The sequence below is a fragment of the Salmo salar genome, chromosome 05 (assembly GCF_965601325.2).
Source record: "Salmo salar chromosome 05, fSalSal1, whole genome shotgun sequence".
Lineage (NCBI taxonomy): Eukaryota > Metazoa > Chordata > Actinopteri > Salmoniformes > Salmonidae > Salmo > Salmo salar.
In genome coordinates this window covers 76822478-76848456 of record NC_138295.1, presented here as the reverse complement: position 1 = coordinate 76848456, position 25979 = coordinate 76822478, and the positions used below count along the sequence as shown (strand labels likewise).

The window sequence follows — 25979 nt, the reverse complement described above, 5'->3', positions numbered from 1 at the left end:
TATGGTCCCCATTCTGCATGGAGAGCTCTCATCTCTGTTTATATATGGTCCCCATTCCGCATGGAGAGCTCTCAGCTCTGTTTATATATGGTCCCCATTCTGCATGGAGAGCTCTCAGCTCTGTCTATATATGGTCTCCATTCTGTATGGCAAGCTCTCAGCTCTATTTATATATGGTCCCCATTCTGCATGGAGAGCTCTCAGCTCTGTCAATATAAGGTCCCCATTCTGCATGTAGAGCTCTCAGCTCTGTTTACATATGGTCCCAATTCTGCATGGAGAGCTCTCAGCTCTGTTTTATATGGTCCCCATTCCTTATGGAGAGCTCTCATCTCTGTTTATATATGGTCCCCATTCTGCATGGAGAGCTCTCAGCTCTGTTTACATATGGTCCCCATTCTGCATGGAGAGCTCTCAGCTCTGTTTTATATGGTCCCCATTCCTTATGGAGAGCTCTCATCTCTGTTTATATATGGTCCCCATTCCGCATGGAGAGCTCTCAGCTCTGTTTATATATGGTCCCCATTCTGCATGGAGAGCTCTCAGCTCTGTCTATATATGGTCCCCATTCTGTATGGCAAGCTCTCAGCTCTATTTATATATGGTCCCCATTCTGCATGGAGAGCTGTCAGCTCTGTCAATATAAGGTCCCCATTCTGCATGTAGAGCTCTCAGCTCTGTTTACATAAGGTCCCAATTCTGCATGGAGAGCTCTCAGCTCTGTTTTATATGGTCCCCATTCCTTATGGAGAGCTCTCATCTCTGTTTATATATGGTCCCCATTCCGCATGGAGAGCTCTCAGCTCTGTTTATATATGGTCCCAATTCTGCATGGAGAGCTCTCAGCTCTGTTTTATATGGTCCCCATTCTGCATGGAGAGCTCTCAGATCTGTTTTATATTGTCCCCATTCTGCATGGAGAGCTCTCAGCTCTATTTACATATGGTCCCCATTCTGCATGGAGAGCTCTCAGCTCTGTTTATATATGGTCCCCATTCTGTATGGAGATCTCTCAGCTCTGTTTATATATGGTCCCCATTCTGCATGGAGAGCTCTCAGCTCTGTTTATATATGGTCCCCATTCCGCATGGAGAGCTCTCAGCTCTGTTTATATATGGTCCCCATTCTGCATGGAGAGCTCTCAGCTCTGTTTATATATGGTCCCCATTCTGCATGGAGAGCTCTCAGCTCTGTTTATATATGGTCCCCATTCTGCATGGAGAGCTCTCAGCTCTGTTTATATATGGTCCCCTTTCTGTATGGAGAGCGCTCAGCTCTTTTTATATATGGTCCCCATTCTGCATGGAGAGCTCTCAGCTCTGTCTATATATGGTCCCCATTCTGCATGGAGAGCTCTCAGCTCTGTTTATATATGGTCCCCATTCTGTATGGAGAGCTCTCAGCTCTGTTTATATATGGTCCCCATTCTGCATGGAGAGCTCTCAGCTCTGTTTATATATGGTCCCCATTCTGCATGGAGAGCTCTCAGCTCTGTCTATATATGGTCCCCATTCTGCATGGAGAGCTCTCAGCTCTGTTTATATATGGTCCCCATTCTGCATGGAGAGCTCTCAGCTCTGTTTATATATGGTCCCCATTCCGCATGTAGAGCTCTCAGCTCTTCTTATATATGGTCCCCATTCTGTATGGATAGCTCACAGCTCTGTTTATATATGGTCCCCATTCTGTATGGAGAGCTCTCAGCTCTGTTTATATATGGTCCCCTTTCTGCATGGAGAGTTCTCAGCTCTGTTTTATATGGTCCCCATTCCTTATGGAGAGCTCTCATCTCTGTTTATATATGGTCCCCATTCTGCATGGAGAGCTCTCAGCTCTGTTTACATATGGTCCCCATTCTGCATGGAGAGCTCTCAGCTCTGTTTTATATGGTCCCCATTCCTTATGGAGAGCTCTCATCTCTGTTTATATATGGTCCCCATTCCGCATGGAGAGCTCTCAGCTCTGTTTATATATGGTCCCCATTCTGCATGGAGAGCTCTCAGCTCTGTCTATATATGGTCCTCATTCTGTATGGCAAGCTCTCAGCTCTATTTATATATGGTCCCCATTCTGCATGGAGAGCTCTCAGCTCTGTTTTATATGGTCCCCATTCTGCATGGAGAGCTCTCAGATCTGTTTTATATTGTCCCCATTCTGCATGGAGAGCTCTCAGCTCTATTTACATATGGTCCCCATTCTGCATGGAGAGCTCTCAGCTCTGTTTATATATGGTCCCCATTCTGTATGGAGATCTCTCAGCTCTGTTTATATATGGTCCCCATTCTGCATGGAGAGCTCTCAGCTCTGTTTATATATGGTCCCCATTCCGCATGGAGAGCTCTCAGCTCTGTTTATATATGGTCCCCATTCTGCATGGAGAGCTCTCAGCTCTGTTTATATATGGTCCCCATTCTGCATGGAGAGCTCTCAGCTCTGTTTATATATGGTCCCCATTCTGCATGGAGAGCTCTCAGCTCTGTTTATATATGGTCCCCTTTCTGTATGGAGAGCGCTCAGCTCTTTTTATATATGGTCCCCATTCTGCATGGAGAGCTCTCAGCTCTGTCTATATATGGTCCCCATTCTGCATGGAGAGCTCTCAGCTCTGTTTATATATGGTCCCCATTCTGTATGGAGAGCTCTCAGCTCTGTTTATATATGGTCCCCATTCTGCATGGAGAGCTCTCAGCTCTGTTTATATATGGTCCCCATTCTGCATGGAGAGCTCTCAGCTCTGTCTATATATGGTCCCCATTCTGCATGGAGAGCTCTCAGCTCTGTTTATATATGGTCCCCATTCTGCATGGAGAGCTCTCAGCTCTGTTTATATATGGTCCCCATTCCGCATGTAGAGCTCTCAGCTCTTCTTATATATGGTCCCCATTCTGTATGGATAGCTCACAGCTCTGTTTATATATGGTCCCCATTCTGTATGGAGAGCTCTCAGCTCTGTTTATATATGGTCCCCTTTCTGCATGGAGAGTTCTCAGCTCTGTTTTATATGGTCCCCATTCCTTATGGAGAGCTCTCATCTCTGTTTATATATGGTCCCCATTCTGCATGGAGAGCTCTCAGCTCTGTTTACATATGGTCCCCATTCTGCATGGAGAGCTCTCAGCTCTGTTTTATATGGTCCCCATTCCTTATGGAGAGCTCTCATCTCTGTTTATATATGGTCCCCATTCCGCATGGAGAGCTCTCAGCTCTGTTTATATATGGTCCCCATTCTGCATGGAGAGCTCTCAGCTCTGTCTATATATGGTCCCCATTCTGTATGGCAAGCTCTGAGCTCTATTTATATATGGTCCCCATTCTGCATGGAGAGCTCTCAGCTCTGTCAATATAAGGTCCCCATTCTGCATGTAGAGCTCTCAGCTCTGTTTACATAAGGTCCCAATTCTGCATGGAGACCTCTCAGCTCTGTTTTATATGGTCCCCATTCCTTATGGAGAGCTCTCATCTCTGTTTATATATGGTCCCCATTCCGCATGGAGAGCTCTCAGCTCTGTTTATATATGGTCCCAATTCTGCATGGAGAGCTCTCAGCTCTGTTTTATATGGTCCCCATTCTGCATGGAGAGCTCTCAGATCTGTTTTATATTGTCCCCATTCTGCATGGAGAGCTCTCAGCTCTATTTACATATGGTCCCCATTCTGCATGGAGAGCTCTCAGCTCTGTTTATATATGGTCCCCATTCTGTATGGAGATCTCTCAGCTCTGTTTATATATGGTCCCCATTCTGCATGGAGAGCTCTCAGCTCTGTTTATATATGGTCCCCATTCCGCATGGAGAGCTCTCAGCTCTGTTTATATATGGTCCCCATTCTGCATGGAGAGCTCTCAGCTCTGTTTATATATGGTCCCCATTCTGCATGGAGAGCTCTCAGCTCTGTTTATATATGGTCCCCATTCTGCATGGAGAGCTCTCAGCTCTGTTTATATATGGTCCCCTTTCTGTATGGAGAGCGCTCAGCTCTTTTTATATATGGTCCCCATTCTGCATGGAGAGCTCTCAGCTCTGTCTATATATGGTCCCCATTCTGCATGGAGAGCTCTCAGCTCTGTTTATATATGGTCCCCATTCTGTATGGAGAGCTCTCAGCTCTGTTTATATATGGTCCCCATTCTGCATGGAGAGCTCTCAGCTCTGTTTATATATGGTCCCCATTCTGCATGGAGAGCTCTCAGCTCTGTCTATATATGGTCCCCATTCTGCATGGAGAGCTCTCAGCTCTGTTTATATATGGTCCCCATTCTGCATGGAGAGCTCTCAGCTCTGTTTATATATGGTCCCCATTCCGCATGTAGAGCTCTCAGCTCTTCTTATATATGGTCCCCATTCTGTATGGATAGCTCACAGCTCTGTTTATATATGGTCCCCATTCTGTATGGAGAGCTCTCAGCTCTGTTTATATATGGTCCCCTTTCTGCATGGAGAGTTCTCAGCTCTGTTAATATATGGTCCCCAGTCTGCATGTAGAGCTCTCAGCTCTGTCTAGATATCGTCCCCATTCCACATGTAGAGCTCTCAGCTCTGTCAATATAAGGTCCCCATTTTGCATGTAGAGCTCTCAGCTCTGTTTACATATGGTCCCCATTCTGCATGGAGAGCTCTCAGCTCTGTTTTATATGGTCCCCATTCCTTATGGAGAGCTCTCATCTCTGTTTATATATGGTCCCCATTCCGCATGGAGAGCTCTCAGCTCTGTTTATATATGGTCCCCATTCTGCATGGAGAGCTCTCAGCTCTGTCTATATATGGTCCCCATTCTGTATGGCAAGCTCTCAGCTCTATTTATATATGGTCCCCATTCTGCATGGAGAGCTCTCAGCTCTGTCAATATAAGGTCCCCATTCTGCATGTAGAGCTCTCAGCTCTGTTTACATATGGTCCCCATTCTGCATGGAGAGCTCTCAGCTCTGTTTTATATGGTCCCCATTCCTTATGGAGAGCTCTCATCTCTGTTTATATATGGTCCCCATTCCTTATGGAGAGCTCTCATCTCTGTTTATATATGGTCCCAATTCCGCATGGAGAGCTCTCAGCTCTGTTTATATATGGTCCCCATTCTGCATGGAGAGCTCTCAGCTCTGTCTATATATGGTCCCCATTCTGTATGGCAAGCTCTCAGCTCTATTTATATATGGTCCCAATTCTGCATGGAGAGCTCTCAGCTCTGTCAATATAAGGTCCCCATTCTGCATGTAGAGCTCTCAGCTCTGTTTACATATGGTCCCAATTCTGCATGGAGAGCTCTCAGCTCTGTTTTATATGGTCCCCATTCCTTATGGAGAGCTCTCATCTCTGTTTATATATGGTCCCCATTCCGCATGGAGAGCTCTCAGCTCTGTTTATATATGGTCCCCATTCTGCATGGAGAGCTCTCAGCTCTGTTTTATATGGTCCCCATTCTGCATGGAGAGCTCTCAGCTCTGTTTTATATTGTCCCCATTCTGCATGGAGAGCTCTCAGCTCTATTTACATATGGTCCCCATTCTGCATGGAGAGCTCTCAGCTCTGTTTATATATGGTCCCCATTCTGTATGGAGAGCTCTCAGCTCTGTTTATATATGGTCCCCATTCTGCATGGAGAGCTCTCAGCTCTGTCTATATATGGTCCCCATTCCGCATGGAGAGCTCTCAGCTCTGTTTATATATGGTCCCCATTCTGCATGGAGAGCTCTCAGCTCTGTTTATATATGGTCCCCATTCTGCATGGAGAGCTCTCAGCTCTTTTTATATATGGTCCCCTTTCTGTATGGAGAGCGCTCAGCTCTGTTTATATATGGTCCCCATTCTGCATGGAGAGCTCTCAGCTCTGTCTATATATGGTCCCCATTCTGCATGGAGAGCTCTCAGCTCTGTTTATATATGGTCCCCATTCTGTATGGAGAGCTCTCAGCTCTGTTTATATATGGTCCCCATTCTGCATGGAGAGCTCTCAGCTCCTTTTATATATGGTCCCCATTCTGCATGGAGAGCTCTCAGCTCTGTTTATATATGGTCCCCATTCTGCATGGAGAGCTCTCAGCTCTGTTTATATATGGTCCCCATTCTGCATGGAGAGCTCCCAGCTCTGTCTAGATATGGTCCCCATTCCGCATGTAGAGCTCTCAGCTCTTCTTATATATGGTCCCCATTCTGTATGGAGAGCTCACAGCTCTGTTTATATATGGTCCCCATTCTGTATGGAGAGCTCTCAGCTCTGTTTATATATGGTCCCCATTCTGCATGGAGAGCTCTCAGCTCTGTTAATATATGGTCCCCAGTCTGCATGTAGAGCTCTCAGCTCTGTCTAGATATCGTCCCCATTCCACATGTAGAGCTCTCAGCTCTGTCAATATAAGGTCCCCATTCTGCATGTAGAGCTCTCAGCTCTGTTTACATATGGTCCCCATTCTGCATGGAGAGCTCTCAGCTCTGTTTTATATGGTCCCCATTCCTTATGGAGAGCTCTCATCTCTGTTTATATATGGTCCCCATTCCGCATGGAGAGCTCTCAGCTCTGTTTATATATGGTCCCCATTCTGCATGGAGAGCTCTCAGCTCTGTCTATATATGGTCCCCATTCTGTATGGCAAGCTCTCAGCTCTATTTATATATGGTCCCCATTCTGCATGGAGAGCTCTCAGCTCTGTCAATATAAGGTCCCCATTCTGCATGTAGAGCTCTCAGCTCTGTTTACATATGGTCCCCATTCTGCATGGAGAGCTCTCAGCTCTGTTTTATATGGTCCCCATTCCTTATGGAGAGCTCTCATCTCTGTTTATATATGGTCCCCTTTCTGTATGGAGAGCGCTCAGCTCTGTTTATATATGGTCCCCATTCTGTTTGGAGAGCTCTGAACTCTGTCTATATATGGTCCCCATTCTGTTTGGAGAGCTCTCAGCTCTGTCTATATATGGTCCACATTCTTCATGGAAAGCTCTCAGCTCTGTCTATATATGGTCCCCATTCTGCATGGAGAGCTCTCAGCTCTGTTTATATATGGTCCCCATTCTGCATGGAGAGCTCTCAGCTCTGTATATATATGGTCCCCATTCTGCATGGAAAGCTCTCAGCTCTGTCTATATATGGTCCCCATTCTGCATGGAGAGCTCTCAGCTCTGTTTATATATAGTCCCCATTCTGCATGGAGAGCTCTCAGCTCTGTTTATATATGGTCCCCATTCTGCATGTAGAGCTCTCAGCTCTGTTTATATATGGTCCCCAGTCTGTATGGAGAGCTCTCAGCTCTGTTTATATATGGTCCCCATTCTGCATGTAGAGCTCTCAGCTCTGTTTATATATGGTCCCTAGTCTGTATAGAGAGCTCTCAGCTCTGTTTATATATGGTCCCCATTCTGCATGGAGAGCTCTCAGCTCTTTTTATATATGGTCCCTATTCTGTATGGAGAGCTCTCAGCTCTGTTTATATATGGTCCCTATTCTGTATGGAGAGCTCTCAGCTCTGTCTATATATGGTCACTATTCTGTATGGAGAGCTCTCAGCTCTGTCTATATATGGTCCCCAGTCTGTATGGAGAGCTCTCAGCTCTGTTTATATATGGTCCCCATTCTGTATGGAGAGCTTTCAGCTCTGTTTATATATGGTCCCTATTCTGTATGGAGAGCTCTCAGCTCTGTTTATATATGGTCCCCATTCTGCATGTAGAGCTCTCAGCTCTGTTTATATATGGTCCCCAGTCTGTATGGAGAGCTCTCAGCTCTGTTTATATATGGTCCCCATTCTGCATGTAGAGCTCTCAGCTCTGTTTATATATGGTCCCTAGTCTGTATGGAGAGCTCTCAGCTCTGTTTATATATGGTCCCCATTCTGCATGGAGAGCTCTCAGCTCTGTTTATATATGGTCCCTATTCTGTATGGAGAGCTCTCAGCTCTGTTTATATATGGTCCCTATTCTGTATGGAGAGCTCTCAGCTCTGTCTATATATGGTCCCTATTCTGTATGGAGAGCTCTCAGCTCTGTCTATATATGGTCCCCAGTCTGTATGGAGAGCTCTCAGCTCTGTTTATATATGGTCCCCATTCTGTATGGAGAGCTCTCAGCTCTGTAATGTAAGCGGTGCGCTCATGATATGCTCTTATCTATTCAGTTATGGGGGTTTGGAGTTGGACACCCACTCTGCTGTACGATGGACAGTTTAGTTTGAGTTAAATCAGGTCTCTCTCTCTCCCTCTGTCACGTCCTGATCAGTATAAGGGTTATTTGTTATTGTAGTTTGGTCAGGACGTGGCAGAGGGTATTTGTTTTATGTGGTTCGGGGTGGTGGTTTATTTAGTTGGGCGTTTGATTTATTATTTCCGGGTTTTGGTTTATGTTCTATGTTTTGTACTTCTATGTTCTTTCTGGGTTGGTGTATTTCTATGTGTAGGTTAATGGGGGGTTGGACTCTCAATTGGAGGCAGGTGCTTTCTCGTTGCCTCTGATTGAGAGTCCTATATATGGGTAATTGTTTGGTTTAGTGTTTGTGGGAGATTGTCTCTTGTTTTGCGTGTCTATGCATGACAAGACTGTTTTTTTTTATTGTTTGTTCTTTTGTTTGTTATTTTTGGTGTTCTCTTTGATTTAAAACAAACTACAAGATGAGCATCCACATTCCTGCTGCGTTTTGGTCCTCCATTCCAGACGACAACCGTGACACCCTCTTTGTACGATAGACAGTTTAGTTTGAGTTAAATCAGGTCTCTCTCTCTCCCTCTCTGTCCTTCTCCCCTCTCTCATAGGCAGCACGTGTTTCAAGTTTTGGGAAGCTAATGTTCACCATAAAAATACACCTTAATAATAAAGCATTCCATGCATCTATCTGTCATCACATTTGCAGACTTATGTAAAATCACCTTAGAATTCCTACTATTCCTAATGTGATGAGTAGATTAGATAGTCATAATTTAGGCTAATAATTTAACTCAATCACTGTTTGCGTTAAAAGACTGCAGTGTTCAATGCATGGCTGACCCTGTATTGGCGTAGAGTAGGCCAAGCTATAGCAGGGGCGAAAATCTGATATCAACTTTGGAGGGGACAATTACATGAAATTTTCTCAAGAGCAATTCCTGAGGGGGACACCAAAAGTAGTGCTGTAACACATAGCCTACATTGTAATATGGTAAATGTATATTGAGGAACCAAAGAAATAAGGTGTTTGCCTTACTCCTAACTACCGGTACCCAAAACTACACAACTAATCACAACAGCAATACCATTGCCTTTAACAAATCTTAGTTCAGTCACCAGTTTAAGTTGAGAGTGGGGGGTATCCATGGCATTTTCCAATTATGTTCCTATTTTACAAGTCAAAAAAATGGAGAACCTTTCATAATGTTGCCAAACAAAGACTCAACAAACTTACCTGAGACTCCCTGTCTCTGGCAGTCTGTCCCTGCATATCTGTCCCCAACTCTGCTGTCTGTGTGCCATCTGTTGCCTGCCTAGAATTTCATTACTTACTTATGAACATTTTATCAACTAGTCTTTGAGATATTAGGCTACTAGGGTTCTTACTATGCGTTTTGGTGTACTGAAAAATACTCTGATGTCCGTCTTATTTTTCTGCCATTTTTCTACCTGACTGGCTGGCTGGCTACACACACACACACACACACACACAGTGTGTAGGTTATTTACAGTAGGAGATGGGCTTCTATCATCTTATCTTCTATTATTCTATTTGGGCTTCGATCTAAAAGGTAGCTAGCAAATGTGAAACGGATTAAAATGACAAGAGTTGACAGCTGTATGAGTTCACCATTTACACAACATATGCTGCAACCTTTTCTAATTTTAATAGTTTGTTTCATATTGGCTGGCTTCCAACAATAGCTGAATTTGCAAAGCTAGCGAGCACCAATTCAGTTTCAGTGGTGTTTGCTATAATCTTTACTACCCGGGTTAAATAAAGGTGAAATAAAATAAATAAATAAAAGTTCCCTTGCGACAATTTAGCTTTTGCAACGAGACCATTAAATATATTTAAGACAATGGTAGAAGAGAGTGTAGTTCTGTTCAGTTTGGACTTCAGTTTATCGCTAACCTTATCACAGGGACTTTGAAGCACTAACTTACATCATCTGCATGCTGATCTTGGAATAAATTGACAATAGCAAAGATTCCATCTTTGACGACGCCACATAAATGGAATAGGTACTAGCTAGCTTAATAGTTAATATTTGCGCGACCAGCTCTGCATATTCAGCTAGTGTGTGTGCGCGATTGACTAGATTAACCTCACGTCAGTTACGTTCATTGAGTGCCTTTCAGACAGTAGACACGACCCCTCTGTTACCTTGCAAACTAAGGAACTGTCAGTGGATCAAACCATTGTGAGGCAAAGGGTGGGGGGTGGCAATCTTTTGAAACTTAAAAACGCGCTATTAAGTGTCTATAATCAGCACAATTGCTTTCATTGCGTATTATTAATATTATTTAAATTACATGGTTATGTTTCAGTGATATATTGGGGGGGACAAATCATATTTTTCCCAGGATGGGGGGGTCGTCGTCCCCCCGTCCCCCCCGGGATTTCCGCCCCTGAGCTATAGGCTATGTCAGATTCGTTTCTTCTCCTTTCTTTTTGTGTTTATAAACACATTTCATGCAATTCTACTACACTTTATATGACTGGAGACATTAGCAAAATATTTTTTTTATATGACAAAAATGACAGGGTAGTATAGACATATAGGCTACTTCTGGCTCTGACTAAATCAATTGTATAGCTAATAGGCTATGTGTTTGTAGATGGACTGAGCTGAATGAACCTACAGCAGCCAAGGTGATAATGGCTGGGGTCATTTTGCTTGTATTTGCTGTTCTCCAAATAGCATTTGAAAGCTTTCTAACTGTATATAAATGTAGTAAATTAACTTGGGAAGGGGGGTGAGGGATAAGAGGTGTAGGAGGAGAGAGGTAATCTGGCCACCTGGTTTCTCTGGTGAGAGAGACAGCCTCCAGAGGCCCAGCTCCTGCCACAGGCACATGGAGAGATCCAGAGAAAACCAGCAGACCCACCCCTCCTACCACAGACACATGGAGAGATCCAGAGAAAACCAGCAGACCCACCACTCCTACCACAGGCACATGGAGAGATCCATAGAAAACTAGCAGACCCACCACTCCTACCACAGACACATGGAGAGATCCAGAGAAAACCAGCAGACCCACCACTCCTACCACAGACACATGGAGAGATCCATAGAAAACCAGCAGACCCACCCCTCCTACCACAGATACATGGAGAGATCCATAGAAAACTAGCAGACCCACCCCTCCAACCACAGATACATGGAGAGATCCATAGAAAACTAGCAGACCCACCAGTCCTACCACAGACACATGGAGAGATCCAGAGAAAACCAGCAGACCCACCACTCCTACCACAGGCACATGGAGAGATCCATAGAAAACTAGCAGACCCACCAGTCCTACCACAGACACATGGAGAGATCCAGAGAAAACCAGCAGACCCACCACTCCTACCACAGACACATTGAGAGATCCATAGAAAACCAGCAGACCCACCAGTCCTACCACAGGCACATGGAGAGATCCATAGAAAACTAGCAGACCCACCACTCCTACCACAGGCACATGGAGAGATCCAGAGAAAACCAGCAGACTCACCACTCCTACCACAGACATATGGAGAGATCCAGAGAGAACTGTCAGGACCTCCCATCCCAGCTGTCCCAGTTCGTAGGAGGAGCAGGGAGGGTGGGGAGGAACCTCAGGCCTCGACATACTCCAAGAGGAGCAGGGATGAACATTCTTACACAATCCACAGGATGTCCCCAGGCACTGAAATTACTTTGAAGTTGATATGCAATTTGTCATGCTTGATGCCTCTACTAATGAGTTTACTGATAATTTAGAGTTACTTTAGTAAGAATTGAAATACATATGTTTCTTGTTCTTTAACACTTGAGTGTTGTAATACAATCACATACAGTAGGCTAGTCAATGTGTATTTTGCAGAATGAAAGAAAGGTAGAAGAAGAGGTCAATAATATCTGGATATAGAAAGAGTTAAGGGGCAACCCATTACTGCAGTGGGATACATCAGGGTCAAGAGTGTTTCTTGGTAGTCTTAAACAAATCTACTTTGAAACAAAAGTACACACCTAACACACATGGTTATGGGCTTGTGTCAGACATAGAGTTAAAAGGTATTCAATTTTGAGTTTGCATCCTTATATTACACTTTTTATACATCATAGAAGACTGAAATATAACAACACCGTTTAACATAGTAACACCAGACTTTCTGTGTTTTAATTTGTATTTATTTAATATCAATTATGAAATTATGAAAATTATTAATAACGTTCCGCCCATGAGACCACTAGAGGGCGCTTTTGATCATTTGGCTGCAGGAAAGGATACTTGTACTACTGTACTAACACAGACCCAGAAGAGGGAGAGTCTATTGACTATCAGTGACTGGCTGTTCTGTTATATATACTTTTTTTATTTAACCTTTATTTAACTAGGCAAGTCAGTTAAGAACAAATTCTTATTTACCATGATGGCCAACTAAATGCTGGGGAAGCAATAGGACAGCAGCTTGGAATATCCATCACATATGTGTCAGAAGAACACATGCTTTGCCTATTACTTACACCCAGGTTTCTTCTTCTGGTCAGGAGGACTACTGTATACTGTATTAAACTAATGATGCCAAACACCAATATACAGCCAACTCCTGATAAGTGTGCATAGCGTATTGCAGTTTACCAATCTTCATTTTGGAGATTGAACAATCTTTTGGTGATTGTGTTGCTTTTTATCTATATCTGTTTGTGCCAGTTAAATGGACGCATTCATGACCGTCTCAAAGCCAATGCTAGACCAACATTAGGAGTTGAGTCCAGAGTAGCTGATGTGACTTTTCCAGTTTTTCTGCATGTTTCAACCTGCATGAGAGAGTTATGCTCTCATCTCTCTCCCTGTTCTCTGTATGGTGTTGCCAAGCTGACTGTAATAGAATATAGTAGATACTGATCTGCTTGACTCTTCCATAACACACAGGGAGTGGTAGGCCACTGTGTGCTGAGGCAGAGTGTAACGTGTGGACGCTGGGAGTCGGGAAGCAAGTACAGGGAGTGGTAGGCCACTGTGTGCTGAGGCAGAGTGTAACGTGTGGACGCTGGGAGTCGGGAAGCAAGTACAGGGAGTGGTAGGCCACTGTGTGCTGAGGCAGAGTGTAACGTGTGGACACTGGGAGTCGGGAAGCAAGTACAGGGAGTGGTAGGCCACTGTGTGCTGAGGCAGAGTGTAACGTCAGGAATCAAGTACAGGGAGTGACTTTAATAATAAATAACACAAGGAACAAAACAAGAGTAGCGTACAGACATGAAACACTGAAACAGAAACAATAACACCTGGGGAAGGAACCAATGGGAGGGACAGATATAGGGAAGATAATCAGGGAGGTGATGGAGTCCAGGTGAGTGTCATGAGGTGTTGGTGCATCTAACGATGGTGACAGGTGTGCATAATGATGAGCAGACTGGCGACCTCGTACGCCAGAGAGGGAGTATACGTGACAAAATGGCATTTAATTCAAGAAACTTCCTCCCATCCTCTTCATCCATAAAACTATTCTTCCAATCATACTAGTGTGCACTCGTCACCCCTCTCTTCGTCTGTGTTCAACATCATTGGTATAGATTCAACATCATTGGTATAGATTCAACATCATTGGTATTGATTCAGCGTCATTGGTATAGATTCAACATCATTGGTATTGATTCAGCGTCATTGGTATAGATTCAGCGTCATTGGGATAGATTCAGCATCATTGGTATAGATTCAGCATCATTGGTATTGATTTGTGTGAATGAGATCATTGAGTTCTCAGTGTGTTAATGCGATATGAAAACATTCTAGGTGATCCATGTCTATTTTATCATGTTGAATTCAAAGATAAGGACTCAAAGACATCAAGCCTAAACTCTAACCCCCTCCCTCCCTCCCTCCCTCCCTCCCTCCCTCCCTCTCACACACACACACACCTCCACTATAGGCTACAAACATTTACAATTAGGCAGGCGTTCTGTTCTCTATAAATTCTTTCTCTTTATAAAATCTTTCACACAGTTGTTGTGCAGTAGATTCAGTATCATTGGTATATTTTCAGCAGTACGCTACTTCCCCACCCTGTTCTGTTAGTGTCTCTCCTCTGTTTGGTAAGTAACCGTTTTTCACTTATTCTACTATTACTATTAGGGTCTTTGGTTTAATGGAGTAGGTTATCTAGTGTAATAAACAGGTCTCACACAACTGTAATAACTGTTCCAAGTGTGACTAGCTACTGATCTGTCTCGTCCAGAAAACCTGTAGGCTATAATGTTCATTAGTCTTCGCTTGATTTGATTCAAAAATCAGTTATTCTATGGTTTGTTATGCAGGATGACGGGACATACTATTTACTGATTAAGACATAATGTAGTATATCTATAGGAAAACCTTTGAACATTGAAGCAATGTTTTTGTTTTAGAACTTTATTAGACCTAGATCTATCTCTCAGCCGGTTCAAGTCATTTTATAGGCATTATTACTCACCAATTATCATCAGCCTGATTTCTTTACACTGAACTGTTGCAAAACCCTTTCCTCTCCTGTCACACCCCTCTCCATCCCCAAATCCCCACACTTTCACACTTAGCTTGACCATGTGACACATCATACTATGACAGAGGTTAAAGGACAGTCTACACAGCTAGAGATGTTGGATGTTCCCAAAGAAATGGTGAGGCACCAAAATAAAAAGGAGGAGTCGGAGGTAGAGTGAATGTGTAAAGGAGTGGAAGATGACAGCTTAAATGCCACTAAGTAACAGACTGTGCTTTCAGAGACAAAGAAAGCCAACTCCCTAAATGTGCATTGTTAATTAGTTTTCTGCAAAGGGATAGTTTGCTATTAGTCAGCATATTAGTGCCATCTATCAGGTATGAAGGGAAGACCCAGGTGCAGACCATGTCGAATAAACAATAGTTTGACGTTGCAAACAGGGGCTGGCAGTAGACAGGTCAAGGCAGGCAGGGGTCAGAAAACCAGAGCTGGGGCAACGGTATCGGACGGTAGGTAGGCTCAGGGTCAGGGTAAGGCAGAGGTTGGTAATCCAGAGGGGGGCGGAGGTACAGATCGGCAGGCAGGCTCAGGGACAGGCAGAGCGGTCAGGCAGGGTGGCTCGGAGTCAGGACAGGCAAGGGTCAAAACCGGGAGGGCGAGAAAAGAGAGACTGGAAAAACCAGGCGCTGACACACATAACGCTGGTTGACTTGAACAAACAAGACAAACTGGCACAGGCAAACAGAAAACACAGCTATAATTACACAGGGGATAAACGGGGAAGATCGGCAACACCTAGAGGGGGGTGGAGACAATCACAGAGACAGGTGAAACAGATCAGGGTGTGACACCAACAACTGTACTGAGTATCTATCAAATGAAATCAAAATCAAATGTATTTATAAAGCCCTTCTTCCATCAGCTGATATCAAGTCAAATCAAATTTTATTAGTCACATGCGCCGAATACAACAGGTGTAGGAAGACGTTACAGTGAAATGCTTACTTACGAGCCCCTAACCAACAATGCAGTTAAAAATAAAAAACAAGAATAAGAAATAAAAGTAACAAGTAATAAAAAGCAGCAGTAAAATAACAATAGTGAGACTATATACAGGGGGGTACCGGTACAGAGTCAATGTGCTGAGGCACCGGTTAGTTGAGGTAATATGCACATGTAGAAAGAGTTATTAATTACTTTGCATAGATTTTAACAACAGAGAGTAGCAGAGGTGTACAAATGGGGGGGGGGGGGGGGGGGCAATGCAAATAGTTTGGGTTGCCATTTGATTAGATGTTCAGGAGTCTTATGGCTTGGGGGTAGAAGCTGTTTAGAAGCATCTTGGACCTAGAGTTGGAGCTCCGGAGAGAGAACAGTCTATGACTAGGGTGGCTGGAGTCTTTGACAATTTTTAGGGCCTTCCACTGACACCGCCTGGTATAGAGGTCCTGGATGGCAGGAAGCTTAGCCCCAGTGATGTATTGGGCTGTATGCACTACCCTCTGTAGTGCCTTGCGGTCGGAGGCCGAGCAGTTGCCATACCAGGCAGTGATGCAACCAGTCAGGATGCTCTCGATGGTGCAGCTGTAGAACCTTTTGAGGATCTGATGACCCATACCACATTTTTTCAGTCTCCTGAGGGGGAATAGGTTTTGTCGTGCCCTCTTCACAACTGTCTTGGAGTACTTGGACCATGTTAGTTTGTTGGTGATGTGGACACCAAGGAACTTGAAGCTCTCAACCTGCTCCACTACAGCCCTGTCGATGAGAATGGGGTTGTGCTCGGTCCTCTTTTTCCTGTAGTCCATAATCATCTCCTTTGTCTTGATCACATTGAGGGAGAGGTTGTTGTCCTGGCATCACACGGCCAGGTCTCTGACCTCCTCCCTATAGGCTGTCTCGTCGTTGTCGGTGATCAGGACTACCACTGTTGTGTCATCGGTAAACTTATTGATGGTGTTGGAGTCGTGCCTAACTGTGCAGTCATGAGTGAACAGGGAGTACAGGAGGGGACTGAGCATGCACCCCTGAGTTGAGGATCAGCATTTCGGATGTGTTGTTACCTACCCTTACCACCTGGGGGCGGCCCGTCAGGAAGTCCAGGATCCAGTTGCAGAGGGAGGTGTTTAGTCCCAGGGTCCTTAACCTCTCTAGGGTCGGCGGGACGAAATCGTCCCACCTACGTAACAGCCAGTGGAATCCTGTGGCGCGTTATTCAAATACCTTAGAAATGCTATTACTTCAATTTCTCAAACATATGACTATTTTACAGCATTTTAAAGATAAGACTCTCGTTAATCTAACCACACTGTCCGATTTCAAAAAGGCTTTACAACGAAAGCAAAACATTAGATTATGTCAGCAGAGTACCCAGCCAGAAATAATCAGACACCCATTTTTCAAGCTGGCATATAATGTCACAAAAACCCAAACCACAGATAAATGCAGCACTAACCTTTGATGATCTTCATCAGATGACACACGTAGGACATTATGTTATACAATACATGCATGTTTTGTTCAATCAAGTTCATATCTATATCAAAAAACAGCTTTTTACATTAGCATGTGACGTTCAGAACTAGCATACCCCCCGCAAACTTCCGGTGAATTTACTAAAAATTTACTAAATGACTCACGATAAACGTTCACAAAAAGCATAACAATTATTTTAAGAATTATAGATACAGAACTCCTCTATGCACTCGATATGTCCGATTTTAAAATAGCTTTTCAGTGAAAGCACATTTTGCAATATTCTCAGTAGATAGCCCGGCATCACAGGGCTAGCTATTTAGACACCCAGCAAGTTTAGCACTCACCAAAGTCAGATTTACTATAAGAAAAATGTTATTACCTTTGGTGTTCTTCGTCAGAATGCACTCCCAGGACTTCTACTTCAATAACAAATGTTGGTTTGGTCCCAAATAATCCATTGTTATATCCAAACAGCGGCGTTTTGTTCGTGCGTTCTAGACACTATCCGAAAGGGTAAAGAAGGGTGACGAGCATGGAGCATTTCGTGACAAAAAAATTCTAAACATTCCATTACCGTACTTCGAAGCATGTCAACCGCTGTTTAAAATCAATTTTTATGCCATTTTTCTCGTAAAAAAGCGATAATATTCCAACCGGGAATCTGCGTTTAGGTAAAAAGAGGAAAGAAAATAAAGCACGGGGTCGACTCGTGCACGCACCTAAGCCCATTGTCCTCTGATCGGCCACTTGCCAAAAGCGAAAATGTGTTTCAGCCCGGGGTTGCCTCGATATCATTCAGCTTTTTCCCGGGCTCTGAGAGCCTATGGGAGCCGTAGGAAGTGTCACGTTACAGCAAAGATCCTCAGTCTTCAATAAAAAAAAAAGTAAATTCACCGGAAGTTTGCGGGGGGTATGCTAGTTCTGAACGTCACATGCTAATGTAAAAAGCTGGTTTTTGATATAAATATGAACTTGATTGAACAAAACATGCATGCATTGTATAACATAATGTCCTAGGTGTGTCATCTGATGAAGATCATCAAAGGTTAGTGCTGCATTTAGCTGTGGTTTGGGTTTTTGTGACATTATATGCCAGCTTGAAAAATGGGTGTCTGATTATTTCTGGCTGGGTACTCTGCTGACATAATCTAATGTTTTGCTTTCGTTGTAAAGCCTTTTTGAAATCGGACAGTGTGGTTAGATTAACCTCTTGGGGCTAGGTGGGACGCTAGCGTGCCACCCGTGGTGCACTCCATCAACAGCAGGTGCATTTCAAGAGCGGCAAATTTGAATCCAAATAAATGTCAAAATTCAAATTTTTCAAAAATACAACTATGTTACACCATTTGAAAGATAAACATCTCCTTAATCTAACCACGTTTTACGATTTCAAAAAGGTTTTACGGCGAAAGCATAAATTTAGAGTATGTTAGGACAGTACATTTACAAGAGTTGTGTGTAATGTTTTGTCAAGTCAAAGACAGGGTCACCAAAACCATAAAACCAGCTAAAATGATACACTAACCTTTTACAATCTCCATCAGATGACACTCCTAGGACATTATGTTAGACAATGCATGCATTTTTAGTTCTATCAAGTTGATATTTATATCCAAAAACAGCGTTTTACTATGGCATTGATGTTGAGGAAATCGTTTCCCTCCAATAACCGGCAGTCAAGTCAGCGTCACAAATTAAATAATTAAAATTAGAAAACATTGGTAAAATATTATATTGTCATTTAAAGAATTATAGATTTACATCTTTTGAACGCAATCAACTTGCCAGATTTAAAAATAACCTTACTGGGAAATCACACTTTGCAATAATCTGAGCACTCTGCCCAGAAAAATACGCGTTGCGATACAGACTAGACGTCATGTTGGGGAGATCTAAAATCGAAAATACTATGTAAATAATCCATTACCTTTGATTCTCTTCATCAGATGTCACTTCCAGGTATCACAGGTCCATAACGAATGTAGTTTTGTTCAAAAAAGCTCATCATTTATGTCCAAAAATCTCCGTCTCGTTAGCACATGATGTAAGCCAGCCGGACTTCTCGTCATGAACGAGGGGAAAAAATATATTTCCGTTCGTTCAAACATGTCAAACGTTGTATAGCATAAATCATTAGGGCCTTTTTTAACCAGAACATGAATAATATTCAAGGTGGACGAATGCATAGTCTTTTATAACGTATTGGAACGAGGGTACCCAACATGAAGTAGCGCGCCAGGTGTCTAATGGGACATCACCGTTCCATGGCTCTTGTTCGGTCAGATCTCCCTCCAGAAGACTCAAAACACTTTGTAAAGGCTGGTGACATCTAGTGGAAGCAATAGGAAGTGCCAAAATATTCCTAAACCCCTGTGTTTTTCAATGGGATAGGTTTAAAGTCAATACAACACATCAGGTATCCACTTCCTGTCAGAAAATGTCTCAGGGTTTTGCCTGCCAAATGAGTTCTGTTATACTCACAGACACCATTCAAACAGTTTTGGAAACTTTAGAGTGTTTTCTATCCATATATAATAAGTATATGCATATTCTAGTTACTGGGTAGGATTAGTAACCAGATTAAATCGGGTACATTTTTTTTATCCAGACGTGCAAATGCTGCCCCCTAGACCCAACAGGTTAACGAGAGTCTTGTCTTTAAAATGGTGTAAAATAGTCATATGTTTGAGAAATTGAAGTAATAGCATTTCTAAGGTATTTGAATAACGCGCCACAGGATTCCACTGGCTGTTACGTAGGTGGGACGATTTCGTCCCGCCGACCCTAGAGAGGTTAAAGGTCTTACTCACATCGGCTGCGGAGAGCGTGATCACGCAGTCTTCCAGAACAGCTGGTGCTCTCATGCATGTTTCAGTGTTATTTGCCTCAAAGCGAGCATAGAAGTAGTTTAGCTCGTCTGGTAGGCTCGTGTCACTGTGCTTCCTTTTATAGTCTGTAATGGTTTGCAAGCCCTGCGACATCCGGCGAGTGTCAGAGCCGGTGTAGTTCGATTCAATCTTAGTCTTAATCTTAATCTGACACTGTAATTTACACCCCCTTCTGCCCTCTCTCCCCTCCCATCTCCCTCCTCCCTCTCTCCCCTCCCATCTCCCCCTCCCTCTCTCCCCTCCTCAATGTATCCTTCTCTCTGCAGCCATGCTGTCTCAGTTGGAGAGATCCATGCAGTCCCTGATCACGGTGTTCCATCGCTATGCCGACAAGGACGGTGACTGTAACACACTGAGCAAGAAGGAGCTGAAAGAACTCATGCAGACAGAACTGGGCAGCTTCCTGAAGGTACCATAGATATCCCTCTCTCCCTCTCCTTCTCTCTCTCCCTCTCTCTCTCTCTCTCTCTCTCTCTCTCTCTCTCTCTCTCTCTCTTCTATCCCTCTGTTTTTATCTCTGTCCCTCAACACTTTCTCTGTCTTTCTCATCTCACGATCTTTCCCTTTCCATCTCGTTCTGATTTCTCTCTCACTTTATTAGAGTATCCAAAGTCAATTTAACCCCCTCTCTCCCCTCCTCCAATCTCTCTCTCTTACTCATTCTCTCTCCCCTCCTGCCATCTATCTCTCTTTCTCTCTCTCTCTCTCTCTCTCTCTCGCTCTCTCTCTTACTCATTCTCTTCATCTCCTCCATCTCTCCTTCCCTCTCAGTCCCAGAAGGACCCAGCAGCCATAGACAAGATCATGAAGAATCTGGACCAGAATGGTGATGGGATGGTAAACTTCGAGGAGTTTGTCTCTCTGGTGGTGGACCTCTCCATCGCCTGTGAACAGATCTACCAGCTCCACATCATGAAGGCTGCCGCTAAGAAGTGAAGGAGGACAGGACAAGGAGAAGCAGAGATGGATGCTTTTCTATACGTCATTTTGCTTTTCTATACGTCAAATAAATCATTTTATAAATAAGTCTTACTGTTGTGAATAAACAGTGGCTTTCCCACTCTGTATCTCTGTTTGTCACATTTGTCTGACGTGTGTCTGTCTGTTGTATTTGGCCTGTAATTTGTCCCGTAAGTGTAAGACAGAATAGACTGTGCCAGTCACTTCTTATTTCAGTATTGACACAACTACTTAGTAAACCTTGGCGCAAGGCCTTTCTAGATCCTATGCTAAAACTACTTTAACTTCTCTGGGCAAGGTGGGACGTGACCGTCCCACACTATTCAACAGCCAGTGAAATAGCATGGCGCGAAATACAAAACAGCAAAAATATCATAATTTCAATTTCTCAAACATACGACTATTTTACACCATTTTAAAGATACACTTCTCCTTAATCCAACCACATTGTCCAATTTCAAAAAGGCTTTACAGCGAAAGCAAAACATTAGATTATGTTAGGAGAGTACATAGACAAAAATAACCACACAGCCATTTTCCAAGCAAGGAGATATGTCACAAAAACCCAAAACACAGCTAAATGAAGCACTAACCTTTGACGATCTTCATCAGATGACACTCCTAGGACATCATGTTACACAATACATGTATGTTTTGTTCGATAAAGTTCATATTTATGTCCAAAAACAGCATTTTACATGGGCGCGTGATGTTCAGAAAATGTATTCCCACCAAAACATCCGTTTAATGAGCACATCAATTTACAAAAATATTCATCATAAACGTTGACAAAATACATAACAATTATTTTAACCTCTTACATCTAGACGTTCCGCTAGCAGAACACCACTCCAATATCCAATGATTGGGCATGGCGCGAAATACAAACTCCTCGAAAATCCGAAAACTTCAATTTTTCAAACATATGACTATTTTACACCATTTTAAAGACAAGACTCTCCTTTATCTAACCACACTGTCCGATTTCAAAAAGGCTTTACAACGAAAGCAAAACATTAGATTATGTCAGCAGAGTACCCAGCCAGAAATAATCAGACACCCATTTTTCAAGCTAGCATATAATGTCACAAAAACCCAAACCACAGCTAAATGCAGCACTAACCTTTGATGATCTTCATCAGATGACACTCCTAGGACATTATGTTATACAATACATGAATGTTTTGTTCAATCAAGTACATATTTATATCAAAAACCAGCTTTTTACATTAGCATGTGACGTTCAGAACTAGCATTCCCACCGAACACTTCCGGTGAATTTACTAAATGACTCACGATAAACGTTCACAAAAAAACATAACAATTATTTTAAGAATTATAGATACAGAACTCCTTGATGCAACCGCTGTGTCAGATTTTAAAATAGCTTTTCGGCGAAAGCACATTTTGCAATATTCTGAGTACATAGCTCGCCATCAAAGCAAGCTATACAGACACCCGCCAAGTTCTGGGGTCACCTAATCTCAGAATTAGTATTATAAATATTCTCTTACCTTTGCTGATCTTTGTCAGAATGCACTCCCAGGACTGCTACTTCCACAAGAAATGTTGTTTTTGTTCGAAATAATCCATATTTATGTCCAAATACCTCCGTTTTGTTTGTGCGTTCAGGTCACTATCCAAAGGCATAATGCGCAAACGTAATTCGAGACACGAAAAGTCAAAATGTTCCATTACCGTTCTTAGAAGAATGTCAAACGTTGTTTACAATCAATCTTTATGGTATTTTTAACGTAAAAATGCGATAATATTCCAACTGGACAATAGCGTATTCATTCCAGAAGAAAAAGGAGGGGCACGCTATTGGGATCACCAATCCCTTTGTCCATAGGCAGTCCACTCATTGACTGAGCTCCTATTCTCTGCCGGTTACAGGAGACGCATGAAAACACTTTCTGAAGGCTTTTGACAGCCAATGGAAGCCTTAGGAAGTGCAACGTGACCCGATGGTCACCTCCCTGACCAAGGCCCTTCTCCCCCGATTGCTCAGTTTGGCAGAGCAGCCAGCTCTAGGAAGAGTCTTGGTGGTTCCAAACTTCTTCCATTTAAGAACGATGGAGGCCACTGTGTTCTTGGGAACCTTCAATGCTGCAGACATTTTTGGTACCCTTCCCCAGATCTGTGCCTCGACACAATCCTATCTCGGAGCTCTATAGACAATTCCTTCGACCTCATGGCTTGGTTTTTGCTCTGACACACTGTCAACTGTGGGACCTTATATAGACAGGTGTGTGCCTTTCCAAATCATGTCCAATCAATTGAATTTACCACAGGTGGACTCCAATCAAATTGTAGAAACATTTGAAGGATGATCAATGGAAACAGGATGCACCTGAGCTCAATTTAGAGTCTCATAGTAAAGAGTCTGAATACTTATGTATAGAAGGTATCTGTTTTTTATGTTTAATAAATTAGCAAAAATGTATAAAAAACAGTTTCGCTTTGTAATTACAGGGTATTGATGAGGAAATGTTTTCATTTATTTTAGAATAAGCCTGTAACGTAACAAAATGTGGAAAAAGGGAAGGGGTCTGAATACTTTCCAAATGCACTGTACATGTCCTTTAAATGTTATTATTTGGTTGTGTTGTCAACCCTACACAATTCAATATTACTTTTGTAATACAGTAAATGGCCTAAAATTAAGGCTTTCTTACAAACTAATGTATATAACTGCAATGTAACAGTATTTATTCAACTTGAGTATTGAGTAACATACACATCCATGTCCACATTTTGAGTTTACAGTAACAATAAATGTCTTCTTATGTAATCATAGAAAGCATGCATGTTCAAGAGCATGCAAAGATCGCCAGAGTGTGGAGATCTTCGCAATTACTATAATAATCTGAGCAGAATCTCGAATGGCATTGATAACTTGCACCATGTACTTTATTGTAATCTCAACTGTAATCCAGGTCATTTGGTTGTGCTATTAGATTAGGCACAGTGATAACACATTAAAGTGTTGTATAAATAAACAAAATATCTGACATTGTATTCCCATTTGAACTTTGCTGTGCTTTTAAATGGTTGAAAACACAATGATAACACATTTAGGTGACAACTAAACCAAAAAGATTTTCCAAATTAATTTGGTTGTGATTTTAGATGGTTAAAAGCATAGTGATAACACATTGGAAATTCAACTTTGTATACAAACAGTGCAGGTATGCCGTCCGTAAGGCAATCAAACAGGCAAAATGTCAGTACAGAGACAAAATGGAGTCACAATTCAACGGCTCAGACACAAGATGTATTTGGCAGGGACTCCAGACAATCACGGATTACAAAGGGATAACCAGCCACATCACGGACACCGACGCCTTGCTCCCATACAAGCTAAACACCTTCTTTGCCTGCTTTGAGAATAACACAGTGCCACCATTGTTCCTGTACCCAAGAAAGCAAAGGTAACTAAATTAAATTACTATCGCCCCGTAGCACTCACTTCTGTCATCATGAAGTGCTTTGAGAGGCAAGTTAAGGATCATATCACCTGTTGTTTGCGGAACAAGGAAGAGCTTGGTTTTGTTTGTTTGGAAAGTTTGTTGTTTAAAAGTATATTGGAAAGTTCTTGGTAGCTACCTAGCTTCTTATGTTTGATCCCGCGAAGCAGTTGGCATCAGTTGCTGGGACTGCTGCCTAACATTCGTTGCTAGCTACCATGACAAAGACCAAAGCCGGCGGGAGTAGCGTTGAGGACAGTGCCAGTGGTGTCTCTCTATCACACGTGAAGGATCTTTTAAACTAACAAAAAGAGACCTATAAGCAGTTGTTACAACAACAAGAAAATAGTTTCAAGTGTTTTGTCCAAATACTCGTGGATTCTACTAATAAAAGAATGGATGACCTGACCAGAGAGGTCCAGGACCTGAAAAACAGTTTTCAGTTCTCCCAGGGTCAGGTCGACGAGTTGAAACAGGAGAACGGCAAGGTGACAGCAATCTGTATGTCATTGAGAGAGGACATCAGTTCTGTGTGTGAATCCATGATAACAATGACAGATAAATTAGACTATCTCGAGGGACAATCAAGGCGAAACAACATGGTTGTGGACGGAATTGCAGAATCTTCACATGAGACCTGGATGGTGTCTGAGGACAAAGTGAGGGAAATGATCTCTGAGAAATTGAAGATGGACCACAGGAAGATTGAGGTGGAGCACGCCCACAGGATTGGAAAACCCACCACCGGCCCAGGTGATAGGCCCAGGCCGATAGTGGTCAAGTTCCTGAGGTTCAAAGACAAGGTAGTTGTTCTGGAAAGAGCCAAGAACTTGAGAGGAACGTATATCTTCCTCAACGAGGAATATCCTGAAACTGTGCGCCAAAAGAGGAAAGAACTGATCCCAGCCATGAACGCTGCCAGAGCACATGGGGACATTGCGTACATCCGCTACGACAGACTCATTGTCCACCCTCCCTCCCAGAAGCCTGGAAGGGATGAGCGAGCCAAGCCTATGGGTTCATAGCTTCAAACCTGCAGCACACACACACCAATTGATTAATTGACTGCTGAATGTATATATTTTTTCACTTGCTTTGTCTGCTCTTTTCAATATTATGTATATCTCTGATAAGCTACCCAGGAAAGGGCTGAAAATAGCCCATATTAATATATGTAGCCTTAGAAATAAGGTTCATGAAATCAATAACTTGCTAACATCAGATAACATTCATATATTTGCCATTTCTGAGACTCAGATAATTCATTTGATGATACATCAGTAGCAATACAAGGATATAACATTTATAGAAGAGACAGAAATGCTTATGGGTGAGGTGTTGCTGTATATATTCAGAGCCATATCCCTGTAATGCTTAGAGAAGATCTTATATCAAGTGTTATTGAAGTGTTGTGGTTGCAGGTTCACTTGGCACATCTAAAGCCTTTTCTTTTGGGGTGTTGCTATAGGCCACCAAGTGCTAACAGTCAGTATCTAAATAATATGTGTGGATTGCTTGATAGTGTATATGATGTAATCAGAGGGGTCTACTTTCTTGGGGACCTGAATATTGACTGGTTTTCATCAAGCTGTCCACTCCAGAGGAAG

The 25979-nt window shown here is 42.8% G+C and overlaps 1 protein-coding gene across 1 annotated transcript; it reads left to right on the top strand.

Annotated features, from left to right (window-relative positions):
• Window positions 1-14026: 14026 nt before the first annotated feature.
• LOC106606015 (protein S100-A1) lies at window positions 14027-21007 on the top strand. Its single transcript, XM_045718913.2, has 3 exons — window positions 14027-14190; window positions 20209-20351; window positions 20714-21007. Exons 2-3 carry the CDS (start codon window positions 20211-20213, stop codon window positions 20876-20878), a joined length of 306 nt encoding a protein of 101 aa, XP_045574869.1. The 5' UTR covers window positions 14027-14190; window positions 20209-20210; the 3' UTR covers window positions 20879-21007.
• Window positions 21008-25979: the final 4972 nt, after the last annotated feature.